Raw genomic sequence first — 26,048 nt, 5'->3', positions numbered from 1 at the left:
ACTCATTAATGTTTTTAAGAATTCCAATGAGTACTGTTTGCATGTGTTGTAGAAAGTGTCTCATTGTAATCCTTTCCTTTATACATCTAGTCAGTACTGAGTTTGATGCAAAGATCCTATATTGAGGAGGTGTTTGGGGATTTATATGAGAAGGGTTGGATGTTGCTATCTAAAATAAATAGAGTGGAGAAGATTGGTTTATTACCTCATTTAAAATAGCTGAGTTCAGCTATTGTACCTGCTAAGGTGTTTTGGGATAAAAATACATAAGTCACTCATTGGAAATGCCAATATAATGCTGATCCAAATCTCCCCCCAAATAAGATGATTACTTGAATTTTTTTTTTTTTCCTTGAAGGAATTTTCTCTTGTGTATATATGCTAAGGCTGTGAGTCGGGAGTTTTTGGCATTACTTCTCTATTAGCTCCTAGTGAGGAAGTTCAGCCAGGGGTTGAAGTGATTACTAAATCCTGAGGACTTCCCAATATCTGTTTTTAAGAGTGAACTAATATTGTGACTTCTGAGAACTTTGAAACTCATCCTTTGTCACCACCACAATTCTGAGATCCACACACTTGACTTTTGTTTTGTTCAATTTCAAATAAAGCCCTTAGGTCATATGGTTTGGCCAGTGACATTATATAGGAAAAGCAGATTTAATTCCTTATTAGCGTCATGTTCCATTTTAATAGTCAGGAGAACATTCTAAATCCTATTTATATACTGTTCTTATACCAGTCTTGATCTTTGGTTCTTTGAGTCATTTCTAGCAGCAACATTTCTAATTATTAGAAATTTCTAATAATTGGAAATTAGTCAAGGACCTAATTATTTCTGTCTTCATCTTTGGGTCTCTAATTGCAAATGCAGTATTGGGATTGTGAATCCTCAGAAGCTTTTAGCTTTGAAGACATGAAGGATCTTGTCACAGTGATTTTTGGTGAGGTTGTTCATTTAGGGTAAGTAAATATCTTCCCACTTCACTTTTTCCCCTCTGCTCCCTGCGTCCAAGCTGTTTACTTGTTTACAGCAAGGAAGTGAAGCACAAGTTACCCTTGGAAAGCAGGGTTGTCCGTCGCTCAAAGCTGTACTGTATTGCCTTAGGAGACCCTGAGAACACTAGTACTGGCTGGAAAGTTGTGCCTAATCTGTTTACATCTGCTTTGGATTGTTCTTTGGTTAGCCAAAAAAGAAGTCAAGTTCATTGCTCTAAAGTGGTAGACCAAATAAGAAAATTGCCTGTTGCAGTTGCCCTGATTTATAAATTAATGCCACCCGTTTTGCCCTTTTCCCTTACCACATACACATATCCAGTTGATGATATACTTATTTTTAGGGATATCAGTTATCACTACCTTATATATCCCCAGGCTCCTGATCTCACCTCCAACAAAGAATTCCAAGTCTCAACCTCCAACAAAGAATTCCAAGTCTCAAAATTGATAGTAAGCTCTGGTATTTAAGCCTTCCTAGAAGACAGTCATATGGTTCAAATTAAAGTCTCCTGCTCTGTATTAAGAGAAAGGGATTTAAGTTGCCATTTCAGCCTGCGGACAAATGCTAACCAACTGGGGTGTTGGGGGTTGGAAAGCAACTTAACAAATTATATTGAGAGCCACTTGCGAGTGGAGAAATAAATGACCATGGCCACATGAAGAGACCAACTTCACTCCACTCATATGGCTTCTGTTGTGTAGGTGTGCGTATCCATCTTAACCAGCTTCTTCTGTTTCTCCCTGTTCTTCCGTAACTCTTTAGAATATTCATCATTTGAATGTTGAATCTGTAGGTCATACATCTTTCCCATTGCCAGTAAATAAGCAGTAAGGGATATCAAGTATTTTATCGGCATCAGTACCTGAGAATTACATAAAACTAACTGCTCAGTGTTTTCGTTCTTATTGTTCAAGATGATGTCTTAAAGTCTTTATACTTAAAATAAAAATTTTAGTTATAGAATAATGTAAGCATACTATAGAAAATTTAAACAGCAACAAAACCGTTTTAAATATTCAAGCTGCAATCCCACCTCTGAAACCATTGTTAACATTTTGAATGCATTTTCTTTTGTCTTTTTACTATGCATGTTTTTCATACTTATAATCAGTGTATTTATAATTTTATATTTCCCATGTTGCTCCATATAGTCATCATTTTTTTTTTTTTTGAGACAGAGTCTGGCTCTGTCTTGCCCAGGCTGGAGTTCAGTGCCACCATCTCGGGTCACTGCAGCCTCCGCCTCCCGGGTTCAAGCAGTTCTCCTGTCTCAGCCTCCCAAGTAGCTGGGACTACAGGCATGTGCCACCACACCCAGCTAATTTTGTATTTTTAGTAGAGATGGTGTTTCACCGTGTTGACCAGGCTGGTCTCGAACTCCTGACCTCAGGTGATCCACCTGCCTCGGCCTCCCAAAGTGCTGGGATTACAGGCATGAGCCACTGCACCTGGCCTCCTCATTTTTAATGAGTGCACATCAAGTAGATGTACCATAATTTACCTGATCTACCCCATATTGTTTTTGTTTTGTTTTGTTTTAAAAGACAGGGTTTCGCTCTGTCACTCAGGTTGGAGTGCAGTGGCATGATCATGGTTCACTGCACCTTGAACTCCTGGGCTCCAGGGATCCTCTGGCCTCAGCCTCCCAAGTAGCTGGAACTACAGGTGTGCGCCGCTTCACCAGGCCCCATATTGTTTTATGATCTCACCAATTCTTGGTATTAGCACGATCCTCACTTTTTCTTTGGCATTTATTACTGCATTCTAAAACTTCAAAGTGTGTTTACTTAACCTTTTGAACGTACAGGGAATCCTTTCTTTGCCTTAAGTTTCTGTGGTTTTTGTTGTTGTTGTTGTTGTTCTTGTTGTTCACTTATATTGAAGTTGTCATTCTTCTGGATTTTTTTTTCCTTTATATTTCACCAGCATTTGGCCTGCTAGCACTCTTCATCTTGAGCCATGTGAACTAAACTTCAGCTTATGGTAGTCTAGTTTACTTTATGTCTTCTGGAATCCAGCTAGTGGTAATGATCCCAGGCCTTGTCCCTTTCTCTTTCCCAGGCTGACTTGAGCTGGAGCAGTACAGCACTCCAGTGTTCCTTAGAGCGATATGAGCTCTGGAATGGTAAAAGAAGATTGTTACCAAATACAAAGTGCCTGTGGTTTTGGGGAGATGATGAGGCTCTGTGTGTTTACTGGCTGCTTACCTTTGGGATTTGAATAACTTAAAGATTATAATCAGAAAAAAAAATATATTCTTAAAAAAATGAGGGGAGAGTTAAGATTATCTGAAAGATTACTAAAACTATGTCAACTTTCAGTTATACAGGTTTTTAAAAATATTATCTAGGTTTTTTTTTCTTTTCTGGCTATGTTTTTTCATTTGATAGTTTACTTAAGTTGGACATATTGAAGGAAAAGAAGGAAAACCTAATTTTTTTTAGTGTTCTTCGTTAACAGCTCTTGTTAGAACTAAGGAAGCAAGTGATATTATAGACAAAAATGAATTTTTAAATTAACTATATGTAGTGTATACTAGCTTTGTCTCTTACTAATATGGGTTACTGAGAAATAGTTATTAGTGTGGGAGTAATACTAATATTTTCAATCATGTGACTAATAAGCATATCACTCACACCTAATTGCCATTTTAGCATTAATGATTATACCTATCACTAAAATATTTACTCTTCCTTTAAAATTATATTTAATGATAACTGGAAACTTCATCGTTGTATATATTCTTCCTAGATTCCAGTTTTTCTTCATATATGAAAATTGCTATTTTCAACAAAAACTTCAGTTGAGATCTCTGTCTTACCAAGTAGTTCCCAGTTCCTACACTCTGAGTTCTGATACATTCATTTCCTATTTCAAACTGTATCGCTCTTTTCTTCCCTTTCTCCTACCCTCTCTGTTCTTAGTTAATCAGTGAGTTGTTTTAAGATATTTATTGAGTGCTTTCTCTTCCTGTCAGCACTGTGCTAGGCCCTAGGAAATCAGTGGTGAGAAAAACCTCTGCCCTCAAAAGCCCTAATGATTGTGGAGCTTAGATCCCAGAGCAGTGGTTCCAAGTGGCGAGAAATAGCAGTGGAGGAGGAAAAGGAGCTATTCTTGTCTCTTTTATCTTTCATTTATTATGAACTATTATGTTTATACACAAATTTTCTTTAAGCATCTGTGTATACTTTAGTGAATCACTAGAAGCAAATACCTGTGTAGTAATTGGCACTCAGGTCAAAAAACTAGAAAACTTCATCAGCCAGGCTGTACACCTCATCACAACCATATCCTTCCCCCAAGAGAAAAAAAAATTTTTTTGTACTTTTGTGTTAATCACTTATGTGCTCTACTTTATAGGTGTTTTTTTTTCTTTTAGTAGTTTTGCCACTGATGTAATGCATTACTTAGGAGTTTTGCTCCAAGGGATGCCATTTATATTGAATATAATGTGTAGTGGGTCCATCCTTAAACAATATAGTTTTGCTTGTTTTGAATGATACATGAATAGAATCATATTGATTATATTATTTTTTGTCTGTTTCATCCAACAGTCTGTGAGATTTATCCATGTTGTTTGTATAGCTGCGATTTATTCATTTTTATTTCTATATAGTATTCCATGATATGAATATACCACAAGTTATTTTTCCATTATACCTATTAATAGCTATTTTAAAAGCAGAAGCCCCTATTGCTTTCAGTTTGGGGCGCTTACTAACAGCTGCAACGAACATTCCTAAACATTTATCCTGGTATACTCTTAAACATTAGTGTGTATTCCTAAACATTTAAGAGTGTAAACTGAGAAGTGAAATTGCTGGGTCATATGGTGTGTGTTTTTAGGTTTTATTTGGTAATGCTGAACTGTTTCCAGTAGGTGTGAGAGTTCCACTTGCTCCATGTCCTCTCCAGTGCTTGTTATTATCTACTTTAAAATTTTTGCCCATCTGGCAACTGTGTAATGATTATCTTGTTGTGGTTTTAATTTTTACTGTTTCTCTTTAATAATGAGATTGAGCTTCTTTTTGTGTCTCTTGGCCTTTTTTTGTCAATTGTCAATAGTCTTTTGCTCATTTTTCTACTGGATTCTCTATTGGTCTTATTGATTTATAGGAGTTTGTTTCTTTTTGATAGTCTGGATACAAGTCCTTTGTTTTTTTTTGTTTGTTTGTTTTTTGTTTTTTGATGATTGATTGGTTGGTTGGTTGTTGAGATAGGGTCTCACTCCATCACCCAGGCTGCAGTGCAGTGGCGTGATCACAGCTCACAGCAGTCTCGACTTCCCAGGCTCAGGCAATCCTCTTGCCTCAGCCTCCCGAGTAGCTGGGACCACAGGCATACACCACCATGCCTGGCTAATTTATATTTAGTTTTTGTGAAGACGAGGTCTCCCTGTATTTGCCCAGGCTGGTCTTAAACTACTGAGCTCAAGCAATCCTCCTGTCTTGGCCTCCCAGAATGCTGGGATTACAGGAGTAAGCCACCACGTCCAGCCGAGTCCTTAAGTTACAAATATCCTCCCTCACTTTGTGGTTTCTCACTTTCTGTTTAACGTGTGTATAAATTTTGGCATAATTCTAATGTAACCAAGTTTACCACTTTTCCCTTTATGATTAGCACTTTTTGTTTCTTGTTTCTTTGTTTCTTGTTTCTTGAGAAATTCTTCCATCCCCTGAGGCCGTAAAGATACCTGCTTTTTTTTTTTTTTTTTAAATAAAAGCGTGATAGTTTTACCTTTCACATTAGGGCTGTAATCCACCTGGAATTAATTTGGGGATAGAGTGTGAGGATGGTAGCCTCTGTAATTTTTTTCCATATGAATAACGAGTTGTTCCTGTGCCACTTTTTGAGAAATTTATCCTTTTCCCATTGATATACAGTGTCTACCATTCTTTTCTATGCATGTTTTTAAAAGAAACTTGACGCAGTATTCCTGAAGCATTATGTGTCTTTGGGAATTAACATAAGCAGAGCAAAGGGTGGCAGTCAATAATAAAATGAAAAACAGTAAACTGTAATAACTAAGGAATTTGCAAGTTTTTTGTTTTTTTGAGACAGTGTTTTGCTCTTGTCACCCAGGCTAGAGTGCAGGGTGCAATTTCGACTCTGGTGCAACCCCCGCCTCCTGGGTTCAAGCAGTTCTCCTGCCTCAGCCTCCCGAGTAGCTGGGATTTCAGGCACCTGCCACCACACCTGGCTAATTTTTTATTTTTAGTAGAGACGGGGTTTTGCCATGTTGGCCAGGCTGGTCTTAAACTCCTGACCTCAGGTGATCCGCCAGCCTTGGCCTCCCAAAGTTCTGGGATTACAGGTGTGAGCCACTGTGCCTGGCAAATTTTTAAATTTCAATAAAAATAATTATGGGATGTACGTGAACTTAAATATAAACACATACATGATGCTGAAAGCACAATGTGGGCCTGGATTTTGAGGGCACTGAGAACTGGCGTTATAGGCTGCATCTGGTTCATACTAATTTTTCTTTAACCTTTATACTTGGGAATGTTACTTTTGAACCTCACGTCTCAGGCATAAAACAAAAATAATGCTCATCTCAATGAGGTAATAAATACAAGGTGCTATAGCGCAGCACTCAACAGAGGGTCCTTTGAAAAACAACTGTTTAATACTGCAAAGTGCAGCACAAATAGGAAAACTGTTGCACTGGAGAGATGAGTCAAGGACAGTCCAGTTTCAAGTCTTTCTGGGATGCATGGCTCCCTCCAGGGCTCTTGCCACTCACCTGCATGGCCACGACGTTCGTTTCTAAGTACTCTGAATGTATTTGTATATAACTTAGGATTAGTATCTGTTGGTTGTTATCAATCTTGGTAAGAAATGCCTAATTTTATTCACAGCTTGACATTGTAGATAACTCTGAATGGATCTGGATTATATTTGTAGTCCATTTCTGTGATGTAGCCTGTCTTTACAACAAATAAACAAAAATTCTGAGGGGAAAATGATACCATTTCTCATCGAGAATAATTATGTCATCATTTGTTTTCCCTCAGATCAAAGTTACATAACACTTGGATGAGATTACATGGATGCTGTAAGCCACCTTTTTCTGCTTTTCTCCTCTCTCGGCTTCCTTGTTACATTTTCCTGACTTTCTTCCTTTAGCCGCGCTTTCTCTCTCCTTTTTGCTGCATCCTCTTTCTGTTCTCGCACCTAGGGAATAGGAAGTACCTCTGGGTGTTTTCGAAGCCTTAATTCTCATCCTTCCCTTTTCTCTACTTTTTCTTTCAAAAATATTTTATCCTTTTATTACTATAATTCAGTTTCTCAGAATATCTTCACTTAAATTTCTGATCACCTTCTCAAACTCAGGACATAAAGAAAAAGTAATTTTTTTCTTCCCAAACCAACTTCTGCTTTCCTTAAGTCTCATCTGCTCAGGGCCATATTCTCTACTTCTCCTTCTTTTTCATCCCATATATTCTGTTTGTTATCAAGTACTGTCCGCTCCTTTCAGAACATCTTTTGAATTGTTTTTTTCATTTTCGATATCTCATCTGATCACAGCCTTCAATATTCACCTCACACCTAACCTAATCTTGCTTTCTAGTTTATTTTACCACATCACCTGCCTGCTCCAGAAGTCCTAGCAACTCCTTATTGCCTGTAAGTGTGGCTCTCAAACCTCTTCAGAAAGAACTGTGTTTTACTGGTACCTTTATATTCACACCAAAAGCATAAGTGACAAAAGGAAATACAGATAAGTTGGACCTCATCAACATTTAAAACTTTTGTGCATCAAAGGACATCATCAAGATAATGAAAATCCACAGAATGGGAGAAAATATTTGCAAATCATATATCTAATAAGAGATTTCTATCCAGAATGTATAAAGAACACTCACAACTCAATAATAAAAAGATAACCAATTTTAAACTGCACAAAAGATTTGAATAGACATTTCTCCAAAGCAGATATACAAATGGCTGAAAAGCACATGAAAAGATGCCCAATATTATTAGCCATCAGGGAAATATAAATGAAAACCACTGTAAGATATCATTTCACATCCACTGGGACAGCTGAATTGACAATAATAAGTAATAATAATAAAGACAATAAGTGTTGGCAAAGATGTGGAGAAATTGGAATCCTTGTACCTTGCTGGTAGGGATGTATAATGGTACGGCCACTTTGGATAGCAGTTTGGATACTTCCTAAAAAGTTAAGCAGAGTTACCATATGACCCAGCAGTTCCACTCCCAGGTATATATCCAAGAGAAATGAAACCATATGGCCACACAGAAACTCACATAAATGTTCATAGCAGCATTATTTGTAGTTTCTGCAAAGTGGAAACAACCTGAATGTTCAACAGATGATGAATGGATAAATAAAATGTGGAATGTCCATACCATGGATGTTATTCAGCAGTAAAATAGACTCAAGTGCTGACATAGGCAACAACATGGATGAACCTCCAAAATATTATGCTCAGTGAAAGGAGCCAGACACTAAAGCTTATATATTGTATGATTCCATTTATGTGAAATGTCCAAAATTGACAAGTCTCATAGAGACAGAAAGTAGAAAGCCTAGGGCTGGGCCATTGGTGAAAGACTTGAAGGGTGTTGGGGAGTAACTCCTAATTAGTACAGGGTTTCTTTTTGGGGTGATGAAAATGTTCTAAAATTTCTTCTTTGGTTTTTTCACTGCCTTTTCCTTACAAGGTGAAAAATGTTCTAAAACTGATTGTGGTAATCGTTGCACAACTCTGTGAATGTGCTAAAAGCCACTGAGCATTACACTTTAAATGGGTGAATTGTATGGGATATGAAATACAAGAAATATGTTATGGCCAGGTGCAGTGGCTCATGCCTGTAATCCCAGCGCTTCGGAAGGCCTAGGTGGGAGGATCATTTGAGCTCAGGAGTTCGAGACCAGCCTGGGCAACACAGCAAGACCCTGTCTCTATTTTATTCTATGTTTTAAAATTTAAAAATTAAAAAGAAAAAAGAATAACATTTTATAAGAAAATATTTTATGAGAGATTTATAAAAGAGACATTAAGAATATGAAGTAATATATTTCGTATTCCTTATCTCAATAATGCTGTAGGGAAAAAACAATTGAAATAAAAGCAGTAAATGAGTGGAGCATGGAGAGTGTGTCATGAGCCAAAGGTTATAATAAATTCATAATCAAGTTTTTTTGTATCTGAAGTCTAATAAAATTTTTAAATGTGGAGGAAAAAAAAAGGAAAGAAAAAATAGTAATGGTTCACAGGATGAAGTCCAAGGTCTTCATTCTGTCATTTGAAGCTGTATTTTATCTGGCGTGATGCTGCTGTGCACTCTTTATTTCTTGCCATATGCCCCTACAAACCCTTTATTGTACCCAGGGCAGTGTCTTGCTTGTCACCTGAACTTAGCGAGTTAATTCTAAGTGTTCTGCCCTTGCTCGTGCTCCCTCCTGACTGCCATTCAGAGCACCCTTTCCACCTTCCTTCATTGCCTCTCCAGATCCTGGTCATTCAACCAAGTTCTGCTTCCTTTGAGCCTTTCCCTAGAACTATGTTTTATGCCTTTGGTTTGTTAGAAGATCTAACACATTGCTATTCCCATTGGAAGAGTTCCATAAATACATGTTACATAAAGAGTGAAGGAAATGGAGGAACTTACTTAGAGACTTATAAAAGAGACATTAAGAATAGGAAGCTTTAGTAAATAATGAAAGATATTGTGAATTAGAGTAGCTCCAGAGCCAAAATAAGATGAAAAAGCCTATTAAATAGAAATGGTTTTCTAGGTTCAAGTTCAGATCAAACTTAAGCTCTAAAGCTTTTCTTGGCTTGGTGCAGTGGCTGTTGCTTGTAATCCCAGCACTTACGAAGGCCTAGTCAGGAGGATCGCTTGAGCCTAGGAGTTTGAGACCAGCCTGGACAACATAGCAAGACCCCCATCACTACAAAAAACATTTTTTTTAAATAGCTAGGCATGGTGGTGTTTGCCTGAAGTCCCAGCTACTTAGGAGGCTGAGGCAGGAAGATGGCTTGAGCCCAGGAGGTAAAGGCTTCAGTGAACTATGATTGTGCCACTGCACTCCCATCTGGGAAACAGAGCAAGACTCCATCTCCAAAAAAAAAAGTTTTTCTTTACCTTTTTCTTTGGCATTTCTGACTTAAGCCAGTGAGAATTCTTCCTCATTCTTTTTTACTCATTGCTTGAATTTGTGTTACGAGAATTTTTTTCCTCCAACTTGGATGATCTTTCAGTTTTTTCCAGTTGTCTCTACATGTAGATAACTGAAAACAGCAAAGCTCTTAGTGATTCTGTTCCATGTCTATCTGTTCCCCACCTCCATTTCCTACCACACACCCCAGCATTCCCCTAGTACATCACTAAACTATCAACAGAACCTAAAATAGACTAGTTTGTTTTAACTGTATTTTTCTTTCCAGTCCTCTTAAAATGTGCAGCAAAATGTCCCCAAAGGCAAGCAGCTAAGAGAATGAAGAGGAGGTATTCTCCCATCCCAGTTACTCAGTCCCAGAAGTATTGATTGGAAGGCACTGAATTTTCAAAATGACTTCCAGATTTAGTACATGGTAATAATTTGAGGCTTTCCCACATGGATAATTTAAATGTTCAGAAAATAAGTTATGTTATAGCTGAATGGGCAGCAAATTAGCCAGAATTTTAACTTACAAGATGCATAGCAATAGTGAAGATTAATGTGAAATACTAGTAAAGAGCCACTGGTAGGGAAGAGAAGACAGCGATATGCTTTCAATGAAACCGTCAATTTATAATAATATGTATATTGGAGAGTGGATCAGATCCTGTTAGGTTTGGTACGTTAAAGAAAGAATTAGGATACCGCAGGCTCAGTAATTAAAGGAATCTGCCCATAATTGGGGGGTAAAAGGTGTCTTGTAGGCAGGGAATAGCAAGATTTTGCTTGAATGTACACCTTAGAGTTGGGAGTAACAATACTTGGAATGATTATAGAAGACCTCTCGACAGGTTTCTGAGACTAGAGGATTTTGTTTGGTGCATAATAGGAGATGAGAGCAAGCCAGTAGTATTTGGTTGTTGTTGAATCTTACAGAAATCTTGCATTTGGTTATTGGGTCTAGCTGTTGAAGCCAGCTGTTTGGATGTAACATAGTGGAAGCAGGTGCTTCTGCAGATGTGGCTCTCTCTAGTTGTCTGGCTGTAATATATCATTCATTCTCATACACTCATTTCTCATATAAAATCCTTATAACTATTAGCAGTCTAAGCCTGCAGACATTGCTGAAGCTGGTTCCCTTTGATATTGTTTTCTTTGTAACAGTTTCCTGTTTGGTAGATAAAATAACAAGCTCACACTATTAGGTTTGTGCCTTCACCTCCCTGGCAAAGTAACATGCTAGAAAGGTTACTAAACATTAGTGGTTCAAAATGAGAAATCTGTACATTTTATCTGCTTATAGGCAAATTTAAACTCAACTGGTTTAAATACATTGCTTAGCCTGTTGCATGCTCCATTGAAAACACAAACAAAAAACTCCATGATTCTTCTAGCCATGATTCTTCTAGAGTTTGTTATCCAGTCATTCCAGTGCCAGAATCCATCAGGCAGAACAGAATCATTCGCATTTCTCCTCTGCACTGGAGAGAAGAGGAAGGCTGATCATGGAAAAGGACCTGGTGAAGGTTTTTTGCAAATCTAAGGATCTTTTTTCTGTCTTTTATTTTTGCAAACCTAAGGATCTTCCTTCTGGATAATTCCCAGAGACGTCAACTTTGCTGAATCTCAGTTGTTGGGATTTTTAGCAACCTGTTCCCACTCTCCTAAGAAAAAAATCTTAATAGTGACCAGTGTGTGCAGACTTTAATTTGTAAGTGAAAGTTAAGGTGTTTCAAAAGTTGCAGGTTAGTTGGTAGAGCGTTAAATGCAGTTTTGTTCATAGTCAACATTAAGTGCCCACTGTGTTAAACACTGTTAGATACTGTGAAAGAGAGAAGAATAAGGTAAGGAACTAGAGAGAGAGGGTAGATCTTTACAAGAGAGGATGTTTTTCAGGAGCTAGAAGAATACATTATTTATGTATTCAAATAATAAAGGGAAAGAAAGTACAGACAGAGTAGATAGGGGACATTTCTTGTAGGGGATCCAGGAGGACTTCACAGAAGAAGTATTATTTATTTCCATTAATGAATGAGAGTATTCATCTTCTCACAGAAGAAGCTATAATGATTCTATTTGTGGTCCTGACTGCCACACCCCTTATGATCATTAAGTTAATTTTAGAACCTTGGGAGGGACAGCTAGGAGGCAGAGGCTCTCGTTGCTGGCCAGCTGCCATTGTCAGTTTGAGAAGTCTCCAGTAGTCAGGAGGTGACAAGAGGATTGGCCCAGTTATTTTATTGCAGTTTAATTTCGTGACCCTTTCTTGAGTCTCTGCTATGTATTAGAACCACTGTGTAGAGACTAGGATAAATAAAACGGTATCTCCTCCATTTACTAATTAATGGAGGGTATAAACACACAATACAATTAAGTATAATATAAGGCAGAGGCTGGGCGCAGTGGCTTAACGCCTGTAATCCCAGCACTTTGGGAGGCCGAGGTGGGCTGATCACCTGATGTCGGGAGTTCGAGACCAGCCTGACCAACATGGAGAAACCCCGTCTCTACTAAAAATACAAAAATTAGCCAGGCATGGTGATGCATGCCTGTAATCCCAGCTACTTGGGAGGCTTAGGCAGGAGAATCTCTTGAACCTGGGAGGTGGAGGTTGCAGTGAGCCAAGATTGCACCACTGCACTCCAGCCTGGGCAACAAGAGTGAAACTCTGTCTCAAAAAATAAATAAATAAATAATATATATGTATATGTATATGACAGAACAGTAATGGGATGTAGAGGCGTAAACAAAAGGCTGTGGAAGCACGGAGGAGGAAGCCATTGACATGGTGTTTTCTGGTGGAAATCAGTTAAGCCTTCATACAGGAAGTAATATTTGACTGGGCCTTGAAAATGAGTGATACTTTAAAGATGGAAAAGAAAGGAAAAGGCATGGTACAGAGAGGAAATAGCACATGGAAGGCATGTAAACACAGGATGTGAATGGTCTAGTGATGCTAGCATGGCCAGGGATAAATTGGAAACATAGGATGGAGCTGGGTTGTGAAGGGCCTTAAATGACAATGCTGAGATGAAGACTCTTCTGTAAGTAGAAGGGAGCCAGCCCATGTTTTTTGAGCGAGGAGGTAACAGGATCTGGTTTGTGTAACTTTGTGCTATGAATGGATAGCTTAGGGGAAAATGAAATAGGAAGTAAGCAATAGCATCAGTCAAGCTAGGGATGATAAGAGTATGAACTGCAGTGGTAGAAATGGAAATAGAAAAGAGGAGGTGGAGTCAAGACACATGGAGTTGAAGCAGTAAGAGTTTTATTACCAGGTTGAAATGGGAAACGAGGGAGAAAGGACTTGAAGATGACTCCAGTGTTTCTAGTAACACAGGTGGTGATGTCACTAATGAGGGTAGAAGCACTGAAAGCGCAGGTATGACTTTGGAAAATGGTGGGTTTGAGGTGTTTCTTCCCAAGCAAGTATTGGGGATTCATGCCAGGAACTTAAGAGTGGTACCAGGGCCAGACATATAAATTTGGGGTATTTATATCAAATGCTGGTAGAAGTAGCGAGATTAAAAGAGTTAGCCCTGAGAAAACATAGAGCAAGGAGAGGCAGTTAAAATCAGCAGAGCCTGCTGAAAAACACCTTCTGTAGAAGGTAGAAAGAAGGAAAGCAAATAGCAAAAGGAGAGTTGTCAACAAGAGTAAAACTGGAAAAGAGAGGGATGGGTTTCAGAGAATAGGTGGGTGCTTAACATTTTCAGATGCTGTGATTTCAGGGAGCATGGTGTCCCTGGGGCATGAGGGATTTCTAGCCTGTCACATGGGTACACATACATAAATAAAAGCATTTCTACACCAGAGACTCAATCCTTTGGCCAGCCATCCTTGCTCATTGTCTTAGTGTAGCTCCCGAAGACTCATCCCTGCTACCTCCCATCTGCTGCGTCTTGTAGAAGTAGGAGAGGGAGAGAAGAAGGGAGGAAAATTGAAGCACAAGGAGAGTTAAAATTAAAATGTAAGCATTCTTGCTTCAGTTTGTAAATAAGTTGCATATTCTTCCTTTTGAATGAACTACTTAATTATAATAATGTCACTTTGTCTAATTTTTAAATGGTCATAGATGTGTTTGTCATAAGAAGTAAATATAACATAAAAATTCTGGGTCCAAGCCAAAAGAACAAAGCTGGAGGCATCACACTACCTGACTTCGAACTATACTACAAGGCTATAGTAACCAAAACAGCATGGTACTGGTACCAAAACAGAGATATAGATCAATGGAACAGAACAGAGCCCTCAGAAATAACGCTGCATATCTACAACTATCTGATCTTTGACAAACCTGAGAAAAACAAGCAATGGGGAAAGGATTCCCTATTTAATAAATGGTGCTGGGAAAACTGGCTAGCCATATGTAGAAAGCTGAAACTGGATCCCTTCCTTACACCTTACACAAAAATCAATTCAAGATGGATTAAAGACCTAAACATTAGACCGAAAACCATAAAAACCCTAGAAGAAAACCTAGGCATTACCATTCAGGACATAGGCATGGGCAAGGACTTCATGTCTAAAACACCAAAAGCAATGGCAACAAAAGCCAAAATTGACAAGTGGGATCTAATTAAACTAAAGAGCTTCTGCACAGCAAAAGAAACTACCATCAGAGTGAACAGGCAACCTACAAAATGGGAGAAAATTTTCGCAACCTACTCATCTGACAAAGGACTAATATCCAGAATCTACAATCAACTCAAACAAATTTACAAGAAAAAAACAACACCATCAAAAAGTGGGCAAAGGACATGAACAGACACTTCTCAAAAGAAGACATTTATGCAGCCAAAAAACACATGAAAAAATGCTCACCATCACTGGCCATCAGAGAAATGCAAATCAAAACCACAATGAGATACCATCTCACACCAGTTAGAATGGCAATCATTAAAAAGTCAGGAAACAACAGGTGCTGGAGAGGATGTGGAGAAATAGGAACACTTTTACACTGTTGGTGGGACTGTAAACTAGTTCAACCATTGTGGAAGTCAGTGTGGTGATTCCTCAGGGATCTAGAACTAGAAATACCATTTGACCCAGCCATCCCATTACTGGGTATATACCCAAAGGACTATAAATCATGTTGCTATAAAGACACATGCGCATGTATGTTTATTGCGGCACTATTCACAATAGCAAAGACTTGGAACCAACCCAAATGTCCAACAATGATAGACTGGATTAAGAAAATGTGGCACATATACACCATGGAATACTATGCAGCCATAGAAAATGATGAGTTCATGTCCTTTGTAGGGACATGGATGAAATTGGAAATCATCATTCTCAGTAAACTATCGCAAGAGCAAAAAACCAAACACTGCATATTTTCACTCATAGGTGGGAATTGAACAATGAGAACACATGGACACAGGAAGGGGAACATCACACTCTGGGGACTGTTGTGGGGCGGGGGGAGTGGGGAGGGATAGCATTGGGAGATATACCTAATGCTAGATGACGAGTTAGTGGGTGCAGCGCACCAGCATGGCACATGTATACATATGTAACTAACCTGCACATTGTGCACATGTACCCTAAAACTTAAAGTATAATAAAAAAAAAAATTCTGGGTCCAGCTGAGTAGGCTTACATGTGTTTCCTGATTCTAATGTGGTCTTAACATCATCCAGTTTCATTTGCATTCTTTTTTTTTTTTTGGAGACGGAGTCTTGCTCTGTCGCCCAGGCTGGAGTGCAGTGGCGCCATCTTGGCTCCCTGTAATCTCTGCCTCTCAGGTTCAAGCAATTCCCCTGCCTCAGCCTCCTGAGTACCTGGGACTACAGGCGCACACCACCACGCCCGGCTAATTTTTTGTATGTTGGTAGAGAGGAGGTTTCACCATGTTGGTCAGAATGATCTCCTGACCTCGTGATCCGCCCACTTCGGCCTCACAAAGTGATGGGATTACAGGCATGAGCCACTGCCCCCAGGCCCATTTGCATTCTTAAAGGAACAAGTACCACTCGCTTTATTCTGCCTAGGTTTATGAAGGGAGCAGTACTATTTTTGCTGACATAAACTGATCATGTTTATCTTTATATTTCAGCTCATCTATATCTCTGTTTCACTATTATTGTTTTAAGTGTCTGGCTATGTGGTTTCTAAATGTTCTCTTTTTGCATTTAATATTCAGACAATGATTTGGAATCTTTAGTGACTAGAGACTAGTGTTTGCTCAGTTATAATAAAAGGTTACAATAATATGAATTATGTCCATTTGCCTTTCTAGATTTTGGTTTCAGTAACCTCTTCACTCCTGGGCAGCTGCTGAAGACCTGGTGTGGCAGCCCTCCCTATGCTGCACCTGAACTCTTTGAAGGAAAAGAATATGATGGGCCCAAAGTGGACATCTGGGTAAGTAACTGCCTTCTCTTATACCCCACAGCATTAGCTACCCTTGGTTGATAACAGCTATTCGCATCCTGAAGGATACATAATGATGCAACATGAATTGAGATCCTGGTCACCTGTTCTTTTCAAGTCCCAATTCCTGTGCAAAGCCTTTTTTTTTTTTTTTTTTGAAACAGAGTCTCACTCTGTCGCCCAGGCTGGAGAGCAGCAGGATGATCTTGGCGCACTGCAACCTCCACCTCCCAGGTTCAAGTGATTCTCCTGCCTCAGCCTCCCAAGTAGTTGGGATTACAGGCACAAGCCACCACACTTGGCTAATTTTTTGTATTTTTAATAGAGACAGGGTTTCACCATGTTGGCCAGGCTGGTCTCAAACTCCTGACCTCAGGTGATCCTCCCGCCTTGGCCTCCCCAAATGCTGGGATTATAGGCATGAGCCACTGCACCCGGCCTACTCGTGCAAAATCTTTCCTCCAATACTTACCTTGTGGACTGAGCCACAGATTTCAAATTTCCCCTTTGCATTTGCAAAAGAACCCCAAGGGCCAGCTTGGATGGGGGCCGTTGCCAAGAAGAGAGATTATTTCTACTGTGGCCACTTACCTTATCCCCAGAGAATGAGTACTGAGAAAAATTCAGGATGTTACCCTGAATTAATGCCTAGAAGCAAAGAAGATTGTTAACTGTTCTAAGATAGAAGAAAAAGTTTGTTCCATAATCGTATGCATGACTCACCATCATCTGCATACACACACTACAGTAGTCTTTTTTGTTTCCCCTGATGTGATTAATTGTACATCCTCTCTGTTTGGGATGCAGAGCCTTGGAGTTGTCCTCTACGTGCTTGTGTGCGGTGCCCTGCCGTTTGATGGAAGCACACTGCAGAATCTGCGGGCCCGCGTGCTGAGTGGAAAGTTCCGCATCCCATTTTTTATGTCCACAGGTAAGGGAGTCGCTAGCACACAGCTATGAATGGGTTCATGAAAGTTAGACCCACTCAGTTATCCCAGGAATTGAGTGATGGAGTATAAATGGCCCACTTACAACCTTTTTTAACTCCAGCTTGCTGACCTGATGCCTCCAGGAGGCAAGGTTCTGTAGAAACAGTATATAGGTTTTGGCATCAGAGAGCCCTACTTGGGTTTGAATCTGGGCCCTAAGTCTGTCTCAGCTTTAGTGTCCTCATCTATAAATTGGCTGAGAGTTTTGTGAGGGCCGCTATTACTGTAAGGATTAAATGAGATAATGTATATGAAGACTCAGTAGGCCCATGGCATAGCAGTAATGCAATAAATGCTTTTGTTTCACTTCTGTCTTCCTACCCTTTTTCAGGATATTTCCACTTATTGGGTTCTCATTGCAATGTGGTTTTAAATGCCAAGGATAAAGTAGGCTTTGCATCTTAGTCTTGCTACTGCTTCATTTCCTATTTCTGTGCTCTTTGTCCTCCAGAATCAAATTTAAAAAATTTTATTTAACGAGTGGGCAGTAAGGTAGGCAGGTCTTGGAAAAATTTAACACCGAAAATAGATACAAGATACTCAGAATTAACAGTATTTTATCACCATTTATTTGCACATAAGAAGGGAACATTTTAGAGACAACGCAAAAAGTCATATAGTTTTGCTTAATCATCTGTTTTCATTTTAAGGAAGAACATATGTCCACTGGGTTGACAACAAATTAGAAGCCCACGGTAATTGCGTTTTAGAACAAAGAGGTGAACCTTGGAGTAGATTTAACTTGTCTCCTTTGAACTGATAACTTCATAGTGTAGAAGATAGTGCTAAATGCTGTGGGAAAAATAAAATAGAGAAGGAGTTAGGATAGTGGTTGGTAAGTTACATGAAAACCCCTTCATGGAGAAAGTGACCTTTCAGCAAAGCCTGAAAGAAGGTGAGGGTGAATGCTGTGCAGTCCGGGGAAGAGCACCCCCTGGCTGTTGAGGGGTCAGCGCAGAGGCCGCGGGGATGGAGCATGGCTGCATGGGAAGGTACGGGAAGGAGGCCTGCGTGCCTGGAAGGAAGGAGCGGTGAGAGATGAGGAAGAGAGATGAGGTCAGAGAGGTAAGAGGGAGCTTAATTTTAGGGCCTAGTTAATGTAAAGACTTTAGATTTTACTCTGACTGAAGTATACAGGATTGGAGGGTTTTGACAGGAGTGATGTAATCTGAGTTTTATTTTTTCCAAATTTTATGATGAAAAATTTCAAACATACAAAAAAAATTGAAAAATTTTGCAGTGACTTTTGTTTAAAAAAGATCACTTTGGCTGCTATGTTGCCGGTAGGCTAAAAGGTACAAAGGCTGAAGGAGGGACACCAGTTAGGAGGAGACTTTTTTTTTTTTTTTTTTTTTTTGAGACGGAGTCTCGCTGTGTCTCCCAGGTTGGAGTGCAGTGGCGCGATCTCGGCTCACTGCAAGCTCCGCCTCCCGGGTTCACGCCATTCTCCTGCCTCAGCCTCCCAAGTAGCTGGGACTACAGGCGCCCGCCAACACGCCCGGCTAATTTTTTGTAATTTTAGTAGAAACGGGGTTTCACCGTGTTAGCCAAGATGGTCTCGATCTCCTGACCTCGTGATCCGCCCGTCTCGGCCTCCCAAAGTGCTAGGATTACAGGCGTGAGCCACCGCGCCCGGCCTTTTACAATAGTCCAGATAAGAGATGTTGGTGGCTGGTTCCCAGTCTGGGGTGTCGAGATGGAGATGGTAAGAAGTGATAAGATTCAAGAGATGCTACCTACCATGTGTGGCAGGCACTGTTCAAAGCACTTCACAAACATTAACTCACTTCATTATTTTAACAACCCTATGAGATACACAAGATTATTGTCTCCATTTTACTGGTGATAAAACTGAAGCCAGGAGAGATTAGGCAATTTTCCCAAGATAACACTGCTACCAAGTGGCTGAAGTAGAATTTGAACCCAGGTAGTTTGGCTCCAATAACATTTAGTGTTGGATTTGATATGAAAGAAAGACTCCAGAGTTTCTATCCTGAGCAAATGGAAGGATGGATTTACTGCCAACTGAGATGGGGATGACTGGGGAAGAATACTTACATTTTGGAGAGATGTTTTAGACATGTCATGTTTGAGGTGCACATTAGACATCAGAGTTAAGATATGAATTGGCAGCCGCATTTAGGAGAGAATTCTGGGTTGGGGATGTATGTTTGGAATCCCCAGTGTATAGATAATAGTTAAAGCCATGAGGTGAGCTCACTTTTTAGGCAGTGGTTACAGAGAAGAGAAGAGGTCCACGGATTAAACTCTGGAACATACCGATATTTAGAGAACAAGCAGGTGAAGAGGTATCATAAGAGTTGCTGGTGAGGTAAGCCAGAGGGCCTGCTGTCCTAGGAGACAAGTGAAGAGACTGTTCCCAGGAGGAGGGAGGAGGGAGTGAGGAGCTGTGGGGAGTGAATGCTGCTGCCAAGTCAGGTAAGAGGACTGAGAACTGAATGTTGCATTTAGAAATGTGGAGATCATTAATGATTTTGTTTCTTTTTTATCCCCCCACACCCTCGCCTTCCTAGATCATTAATGATTCTGAAGTACACTTTTGGCAGAGGAACAGGAGCAAAAGCTTAATCATGTGGTTGCAACAAAAAAGGAACAGAAGGAAAATAGACAAAGGAAGTAGACACGCTCTTTCCAGTTTACTATAAAAGGAAGCAGAGAAGTGGTCCAGTATTGCTCTGGCCAGGGTCACCAGTGATCTCGTTATTGATCAACTGCATATCCTTAGTCTTTTTCTTAATCACTGCCCAGCAGTGATTAACACTTCACCCTTCCCCTCCCTCCCTCTCTCCTTTCCTCCCTTCCTCCCTTCCTCCCTTTTTTGGGACTGGGTCTTGCTCTGTTGCTCAGGTTGGAATGCAGTGGTGTGATCGTGGCTCACTGCAGCTGGACCTCCCAGGCTCAAGTGATCCTCCCTTAGCCTCCCAAGTAGCTGGAGCTGCAGGCACACACCACTATGCCTGACTAATTTTTTTTTTTGGTAGAGATGGGGTTTTGCCATGTTGTCCAGGCCGATCTCAAACTCCTGAGTTCAGGCGATCTGCCTGCCTTGGCCTCCCAAAGTGCTGGGACTGTTGGTGTGAGCTACTGTGCCCTGTCTCTTTAGAGTTATATGTTAGAGCAGCTTTAGATTCACAGCAGTATTGAGTGGAAGGTACACAGTTTGCATGTACCCTCTGTGCTGTTCTACCTCCCTCCCCTGCTGACCCCTGTCATAATCAATGTGCCCCACCAGAGTGGTATGTTTGTTACAATCAATGAACATGCATTGACACATTATCACCCAAAGTCCATAGCTTACATTTGGGTTTTCTCTCAGTGTTACACATTCTGTGGGTTTTGGTAAATGTATAGTGACATGTATTCACCACTATAATACATATAAAATTGTTTCATTGCCCCCAAAATCCTCTGTGCTCTGCCTGTTTATCCATTTCTCCCTAACCCCCTGCAACTACTGATCCTTTCACTGTCTCCACAAGTTTTTCCTTTTCCAGAATGTCATATGGGTAGAAACATACAGCATGCAGCCTTTTCAGATTGGTGTTTTTCAAATAGTAATATGCAATAAGGTTCCTCCATGTTTCTTCATGGCTTGAGAGCCTGTTTCTTTTTAGCACTGAATAATATTTCCTTGCCTGGATGTACCACCCTTTATCCTTTCACCTACGGATGACTTGGTTGCTTCCAAATTTTGACAATTATGAATAAAGCTACTGTAACATCTTTGTGCAGGTTTTTGTGTGGACATAAATTTTTAATTCATTTGGTTAAACACTAAGGAGCACAATTCCTGGATCATATGGTAAGAGCATGGATAGTTTTGTAGGAAACTGCCAAACTGTCTTCCAACGTGGCTATGCTATTTTGCATTCCTGCCAGCAATGAGTGAGAGCTTCTGCTGCGCCACATCCTTGTCAGCATTTGGTGGTGTCAGCATTTTGGATTTTGGCCACTCTAATAGATATATAGTGATATTTCATTGTTGTTTTAATTTTTAATTCTCTAATGATGTATGAGGATGAGCATCTTTTCTTATGCTTATTTGCCATCTATATATCTTTGTTGAGGTGTCTCTTCAGGTCTATTGGTCGTTTTTAACTTCAGGTTGTTTTATTTTCTTATTGTTGAGTCACTCATTACATTTTAAAACACTTTTTCTCATTGCTTCTGAGACGCCATATTCTCCAGTTTTCCTCCTGTCCTCTGGAAGCACCTTCTCCATCTTCTCTACCAGACTTATTTTTCTCTGCTCATCCTTTAGATCTTTTCATCTTTACAACATCTTTCTGGAGCCATGTTATTTACTGCCGTAGCTTCACTGATCACTGTGGTGATCAGTCCTCAGTTAACTTTTTGTCCCAGACCTCTCGATCTAGGGCGACATATCCAAGTATTTGCTAACCATTATCTTCACTTTCATGTATTGAAGTCAGATCAATGGAGACAGATTCAGAAATGAACTTGACTTCCCCCTCCCTAGATTTGCTCTATTCTGTATTTGCTGCCTTAGTGAATAGCATCACCATCTGACCAAGGCCAGCACAAGCCTTGATGTTTCCTCTCTCACCAGTGCCACAGCTGATCAGTTACCAAATCCTGTCAATTCAACCCTCCATTCATGTAGCCACTTCTAAGACCATACTATCATCTTCCCTTGCCTCAATTAAACAATAGCCAATTATATGGATTCCTGGCTCCAGTCTTGTCCCCCTCTAATCTATTGTCAACTTTGCTACATGACTAATCTTTCCAGAACACAAACATAAATAAAACATACCACACACACACATACACGTACATTTTCTCTCTCTTTCTCTCTCTCTTACTTAAACATACAAATCTGATTATATCATTTTCTAGCCTGAAACTTTTCAGTGGTTTACCATTGCCTCTAAGGTAAAGTTTACTCCATAAGGTGGCAAAGCATTGGCTTACAAACATTTTTGGCTATGATAAGAAAAAAGTACATTTTATACTGTGACCCAGAACACACATATATAGATACAAATGAACAAAAGCTTTGTTTGCTTGATTTAGAGATGGGGTCTCGCTATTTTGTCCAGACTGAACTTGAACTCCTGGGTTCAAGTGACCCTCCTGCCTCAGTCTCCCAAGTAGCTGAGACTAGAGGCGTATACCACCATGACTGAAAACAAAAGACTTTTTTTTGAGACGGAGTCTCGCTCTGTCACCCAGGCTGGAGTGCAGTGATGTGATCATAGCTTCCTGCAATCTCCAGTTCCTGGGCTCAGGCAGTCCTCCCACCTCAGCCTCCCAAGTAGCTGGGACTACAGGCAAGCACCAAGCACCATCATGCCCGTCTAATTTTTAAACATTTTTTATAGAGATGGAATCTCTCTCTGTTGACCAAGCTGGTCTTGAATTCCTAACTTTAAGCGATCCTCCCTCCTTGACCTCCATGAGCCACTGCGCCCAGCCAGCAAACAATTTTTTTAAAAAAGCAAAACTTACCTTACTATGTACAGTGCATTTCAATATATTTTATTCTATTCCATTTTAAAAAATGCTGATTTCAACTTACTAAATTGATCTCCTATCTGCTATTTCAGAAACAATGACATAGAAATACCTTTATAACCTGACTCCTGCCTAGCTCTTCAGCCCCAGCTCCCACTCTCCCACCAGTCACCCTAATTTTCTTCTCGTTCCCTGAACAAGTTCTGTTTTCTGGAGCATTTCCCACTGCCGAAAATACATCTTCCCTATCCCACCCCACTCCACCCACTCCTGTATTCTAGAATTTAGAATAAAAAAAAATTAGATTGGATAGAAATAAGAATCTAGATAATTTCTATTCACTCTTCATGTCTCTAAACTTTCTCTTATCGTGGTGCTTACCAAGTTTTATATTGTAACTACTTCTTTCATTGTATGTCTTCCACACCACACTGAACTTAGTGAAAGTACAGACGAAACATGTCTTTTTCACAACTGTCAATAACCTACCACAGGATCTGGTGTGTAGTAGGACTTAGTAAATATGAAATCTGAATCAGAACCACCCCACCCCCAGTGGCATTTGTTTACATTCAGAATAAAATTCAAGGAGTCATTATTACTATGGCCTACAAGGCACAGCTGTCATTGCCCCTTCTTTGGTCTCATTTCCTATTACTGTTCACCTCCAGTTCTGAGCTCCAGTCACAGGGCCTTCCTTGCTGTTTCTCAGACTTGCCAAACACATACATTCCCCTCAGAGAGGAGTCATAGGTCCCCTCAGAGAGGCCTGTCCTGGCTACCCCCATCATTCTCTTTCTGTAATTCTGCTTCTTCTTCATAGCACTTACTTTATTGTCTCCTCACCTCCCATCACCACTTGACCATAATAAGCATTTGGTTTTTGTTTACTGTTATGTTCCCAGGGCTTTGGACGGTGCCTGAGTTCTAGTAGGCACTCAGTAAATATTTGTTGAATGAATTAATGCATAGGGTTGTTCGAACACTGATTCCAAAAGCCTCTCTGGAGAGTAGTAGTCTTATCCAAATCATAATATCAGTAGTAATATCAAATAATTACATTTGTTTAGGGCTTTTGAGTTTATAAAATAATTTCTTTTTTAATAGGTTTATTTTTTGAGACAGGATCTCTGTCGCCCAGGCTGGAGTGCAGTGGCGTGATCTTGGCTCACTGCAGCCTCCGCCTCCTGGGCCCAAGCCATCCTCCCACCTCAGCCTCCTGAGTAGCTTGGTCTACAGGCGCACGCCACCACGCCCACCTAATTTTTGTAGTTTTTTGTAGAGATGGGATCTTATTATGTTGCCCAGGCTGGTCTTGAACTCCTGGACTCAAGCAGTCCGCCCACCATGGCCTCCCAAAGTTTTGGGATTACAGGGGTGAGCCACTGCACCCAGCCAATATATTTTTTAAAATATTTCAATTTTTATATTTTTATATTTTTGGCGACAGGGTCTTGCTCTGTCACCTAAGCTAGAGCCTAGTGGTACGACCATAGCTCACTGTAGCCTCAAACTCCTGGGTTCAAACAACCCTCCTACCTCAGGCTCCAAAGTAGCTAGGACTATAGGCCTGTGCCACCATTCCAAGCCAATTTTTTAAAAGATTTTTTGTAGAGATGAGTCTCACTACATTGCCCAGTCTGGTCTTGAACTCTTGGCCTCAAGCAATCCTCCCACCTTGGCCTCCCAGAGTGCTGGGATTATGGGCAGAAGCCAGCATACGCAACCTAAATTATTTTCTTTTACTTAATCTAATTTGAGCTACATAACTATATTTTAGAATAGGTAATAGCACATATTTTATCATCTTGCTGATGAAGTTTTGGAAGCTGAAGTTTAGAGAAATGAGTTAACTTGCCAAAGCCACACAGGTAATAAGTAACTAAGTCAGTATTCAAATTCAGTGTTTGTTTTACTACACCATACTGTTGCAAAAAGAGCAAGATAAACCACTTCCTTTACTTTTCCAATGTCCACAGTGTTTCCTGTGAGCAACTTGGATCTCTTCTATCCTCCACCCCCATCACCTCACACCATGGCAAGAGATTCTTACTGAACCCTTCCCAGAGCCAGCTTCAGATAGGGGGTCCTAGAAAACAGCTAAGCATACTGTCAGCCACACTGTCTATTAGTGCTTAGAAGTAAACTAACAGTCTAACTGCTTAGAACTATTATTTGTAATATGATGTAAGTTAACCTGAAAGCTTCAAGACTCAGAGAAAGCCAACAGGATTATCCTAAACGTAGTCGCTCTTTAATCCCAGTTAAATAATTCCCTAAGTAGCAATAAAAGTTTTTGTATGATTAGTACAGAGAATGAGAAACAACCAGGGTAGGAAGTCAGTAGATACTTGCTATATTACCAATATGATCTCTCTGGCCCTTGGTAACATACATGTGCTTGGCATTGCTGAATGTCATAGGCCTAAATCCCAAGGCCCATTAGAGAATACTTCAAAAGGATAAGGCATAGCAGAAAATGAATTCATCGGTTGTTTAGGCTTTTCTTAGCTTAGACAACCTTCAAGTACCAGAAAGTGTCAGGTGAAGGAAGTTTAGAGTCTGTCCCAGAGGTCTTTTTCTGCTTACGCCTCATGTTTCTGGGCACAGTTGTATCTCAGTAGACGTGGAGCATAGTCTTCTGATGGAGGCGAGTGCTGGCTGCTTTTCAGCCTGTGAGGCCAGCTGCTATTGCTGTATTACAGGAGATAGTGTGGTTGAGGGAATTCCTTATGCACAAGATCCTTCCTTTTCTCAGCTGTTGTCGTAGGCTTGAGCTGAGTTTATCTGTTTTTCTTCCTGAAGGATCTAGAAACTCCAGCAGAGCTGGTATAGTGTTCTAAATGATCACTTGGAAGACCGGAGGGCAAAGCCTCTACCATGTAGCTGCTTCTAGCCAAGTTGAATTCCAGAGTAGCTACATACAGCTGTGTGGGAGGCCATGCTCTGCAAATGGATATAGTTAGCTCGAGAATTCTAAGCTGCTCTCTATTGTCAGTAATGTGTGGAATGAAGTATCCTCACAATTCGTGGATATTTCTATGCC

General features: G+C 40.2%; 1 protein-coding gene across 13 annotated transcripts in view; it reads left to right on the top strand.

The window, feature by feature from the left end:
• The window catches only part of SIK3 (SIK family kinase 3), a 252,127-nt gene that overhangs the window by 183,496 nt on the left and 42,583 nt on the right, over window positions 1-26,048 (top strand). For 12 of the 13 annotated variants that reach the window (XR_010147689.1, XR_010147688.1, XR_008538156.2 and 9 more), the window contains 2 exons: window positions 16,381-16,505; window positions 17,322-17,445. Coding sequence is in view for 10 of the 13 variants with exons in the window: in XM_016922035.4 (XP_016777524.3) it covers window positions 16,381-16,505; window positions 17,322-17,445 (249 nt within the window). In the remaining 3 variants the exon portion in view is untranslated. Of the gene's footprint in view, window positions 1-16,380; window positions 16,506-17,321; window positions 17,446-20,037; window positions 22,276-26,048 lie in introns of those variants that run through there. The other variant, XM_054662724.2, reaches the window with a different exon arrangement.

Source organism: Pan troglodytes, chromosome 9, assembly GCF_028858775.2.
Source record: "Pan troglodytes isolate AG18354 chromosome 9, NHGRI_mPanTro3-v2.0_pri, whole genome shotgun sequence".
NCBI lineage: Eukaryota > Metazoa > Chordata > Mammalia > Primates > Hominidae > Pan > Pan troglodytes.
This window is presented reverse-complemented; position numbering and strand designations above follow the sequence as displayed.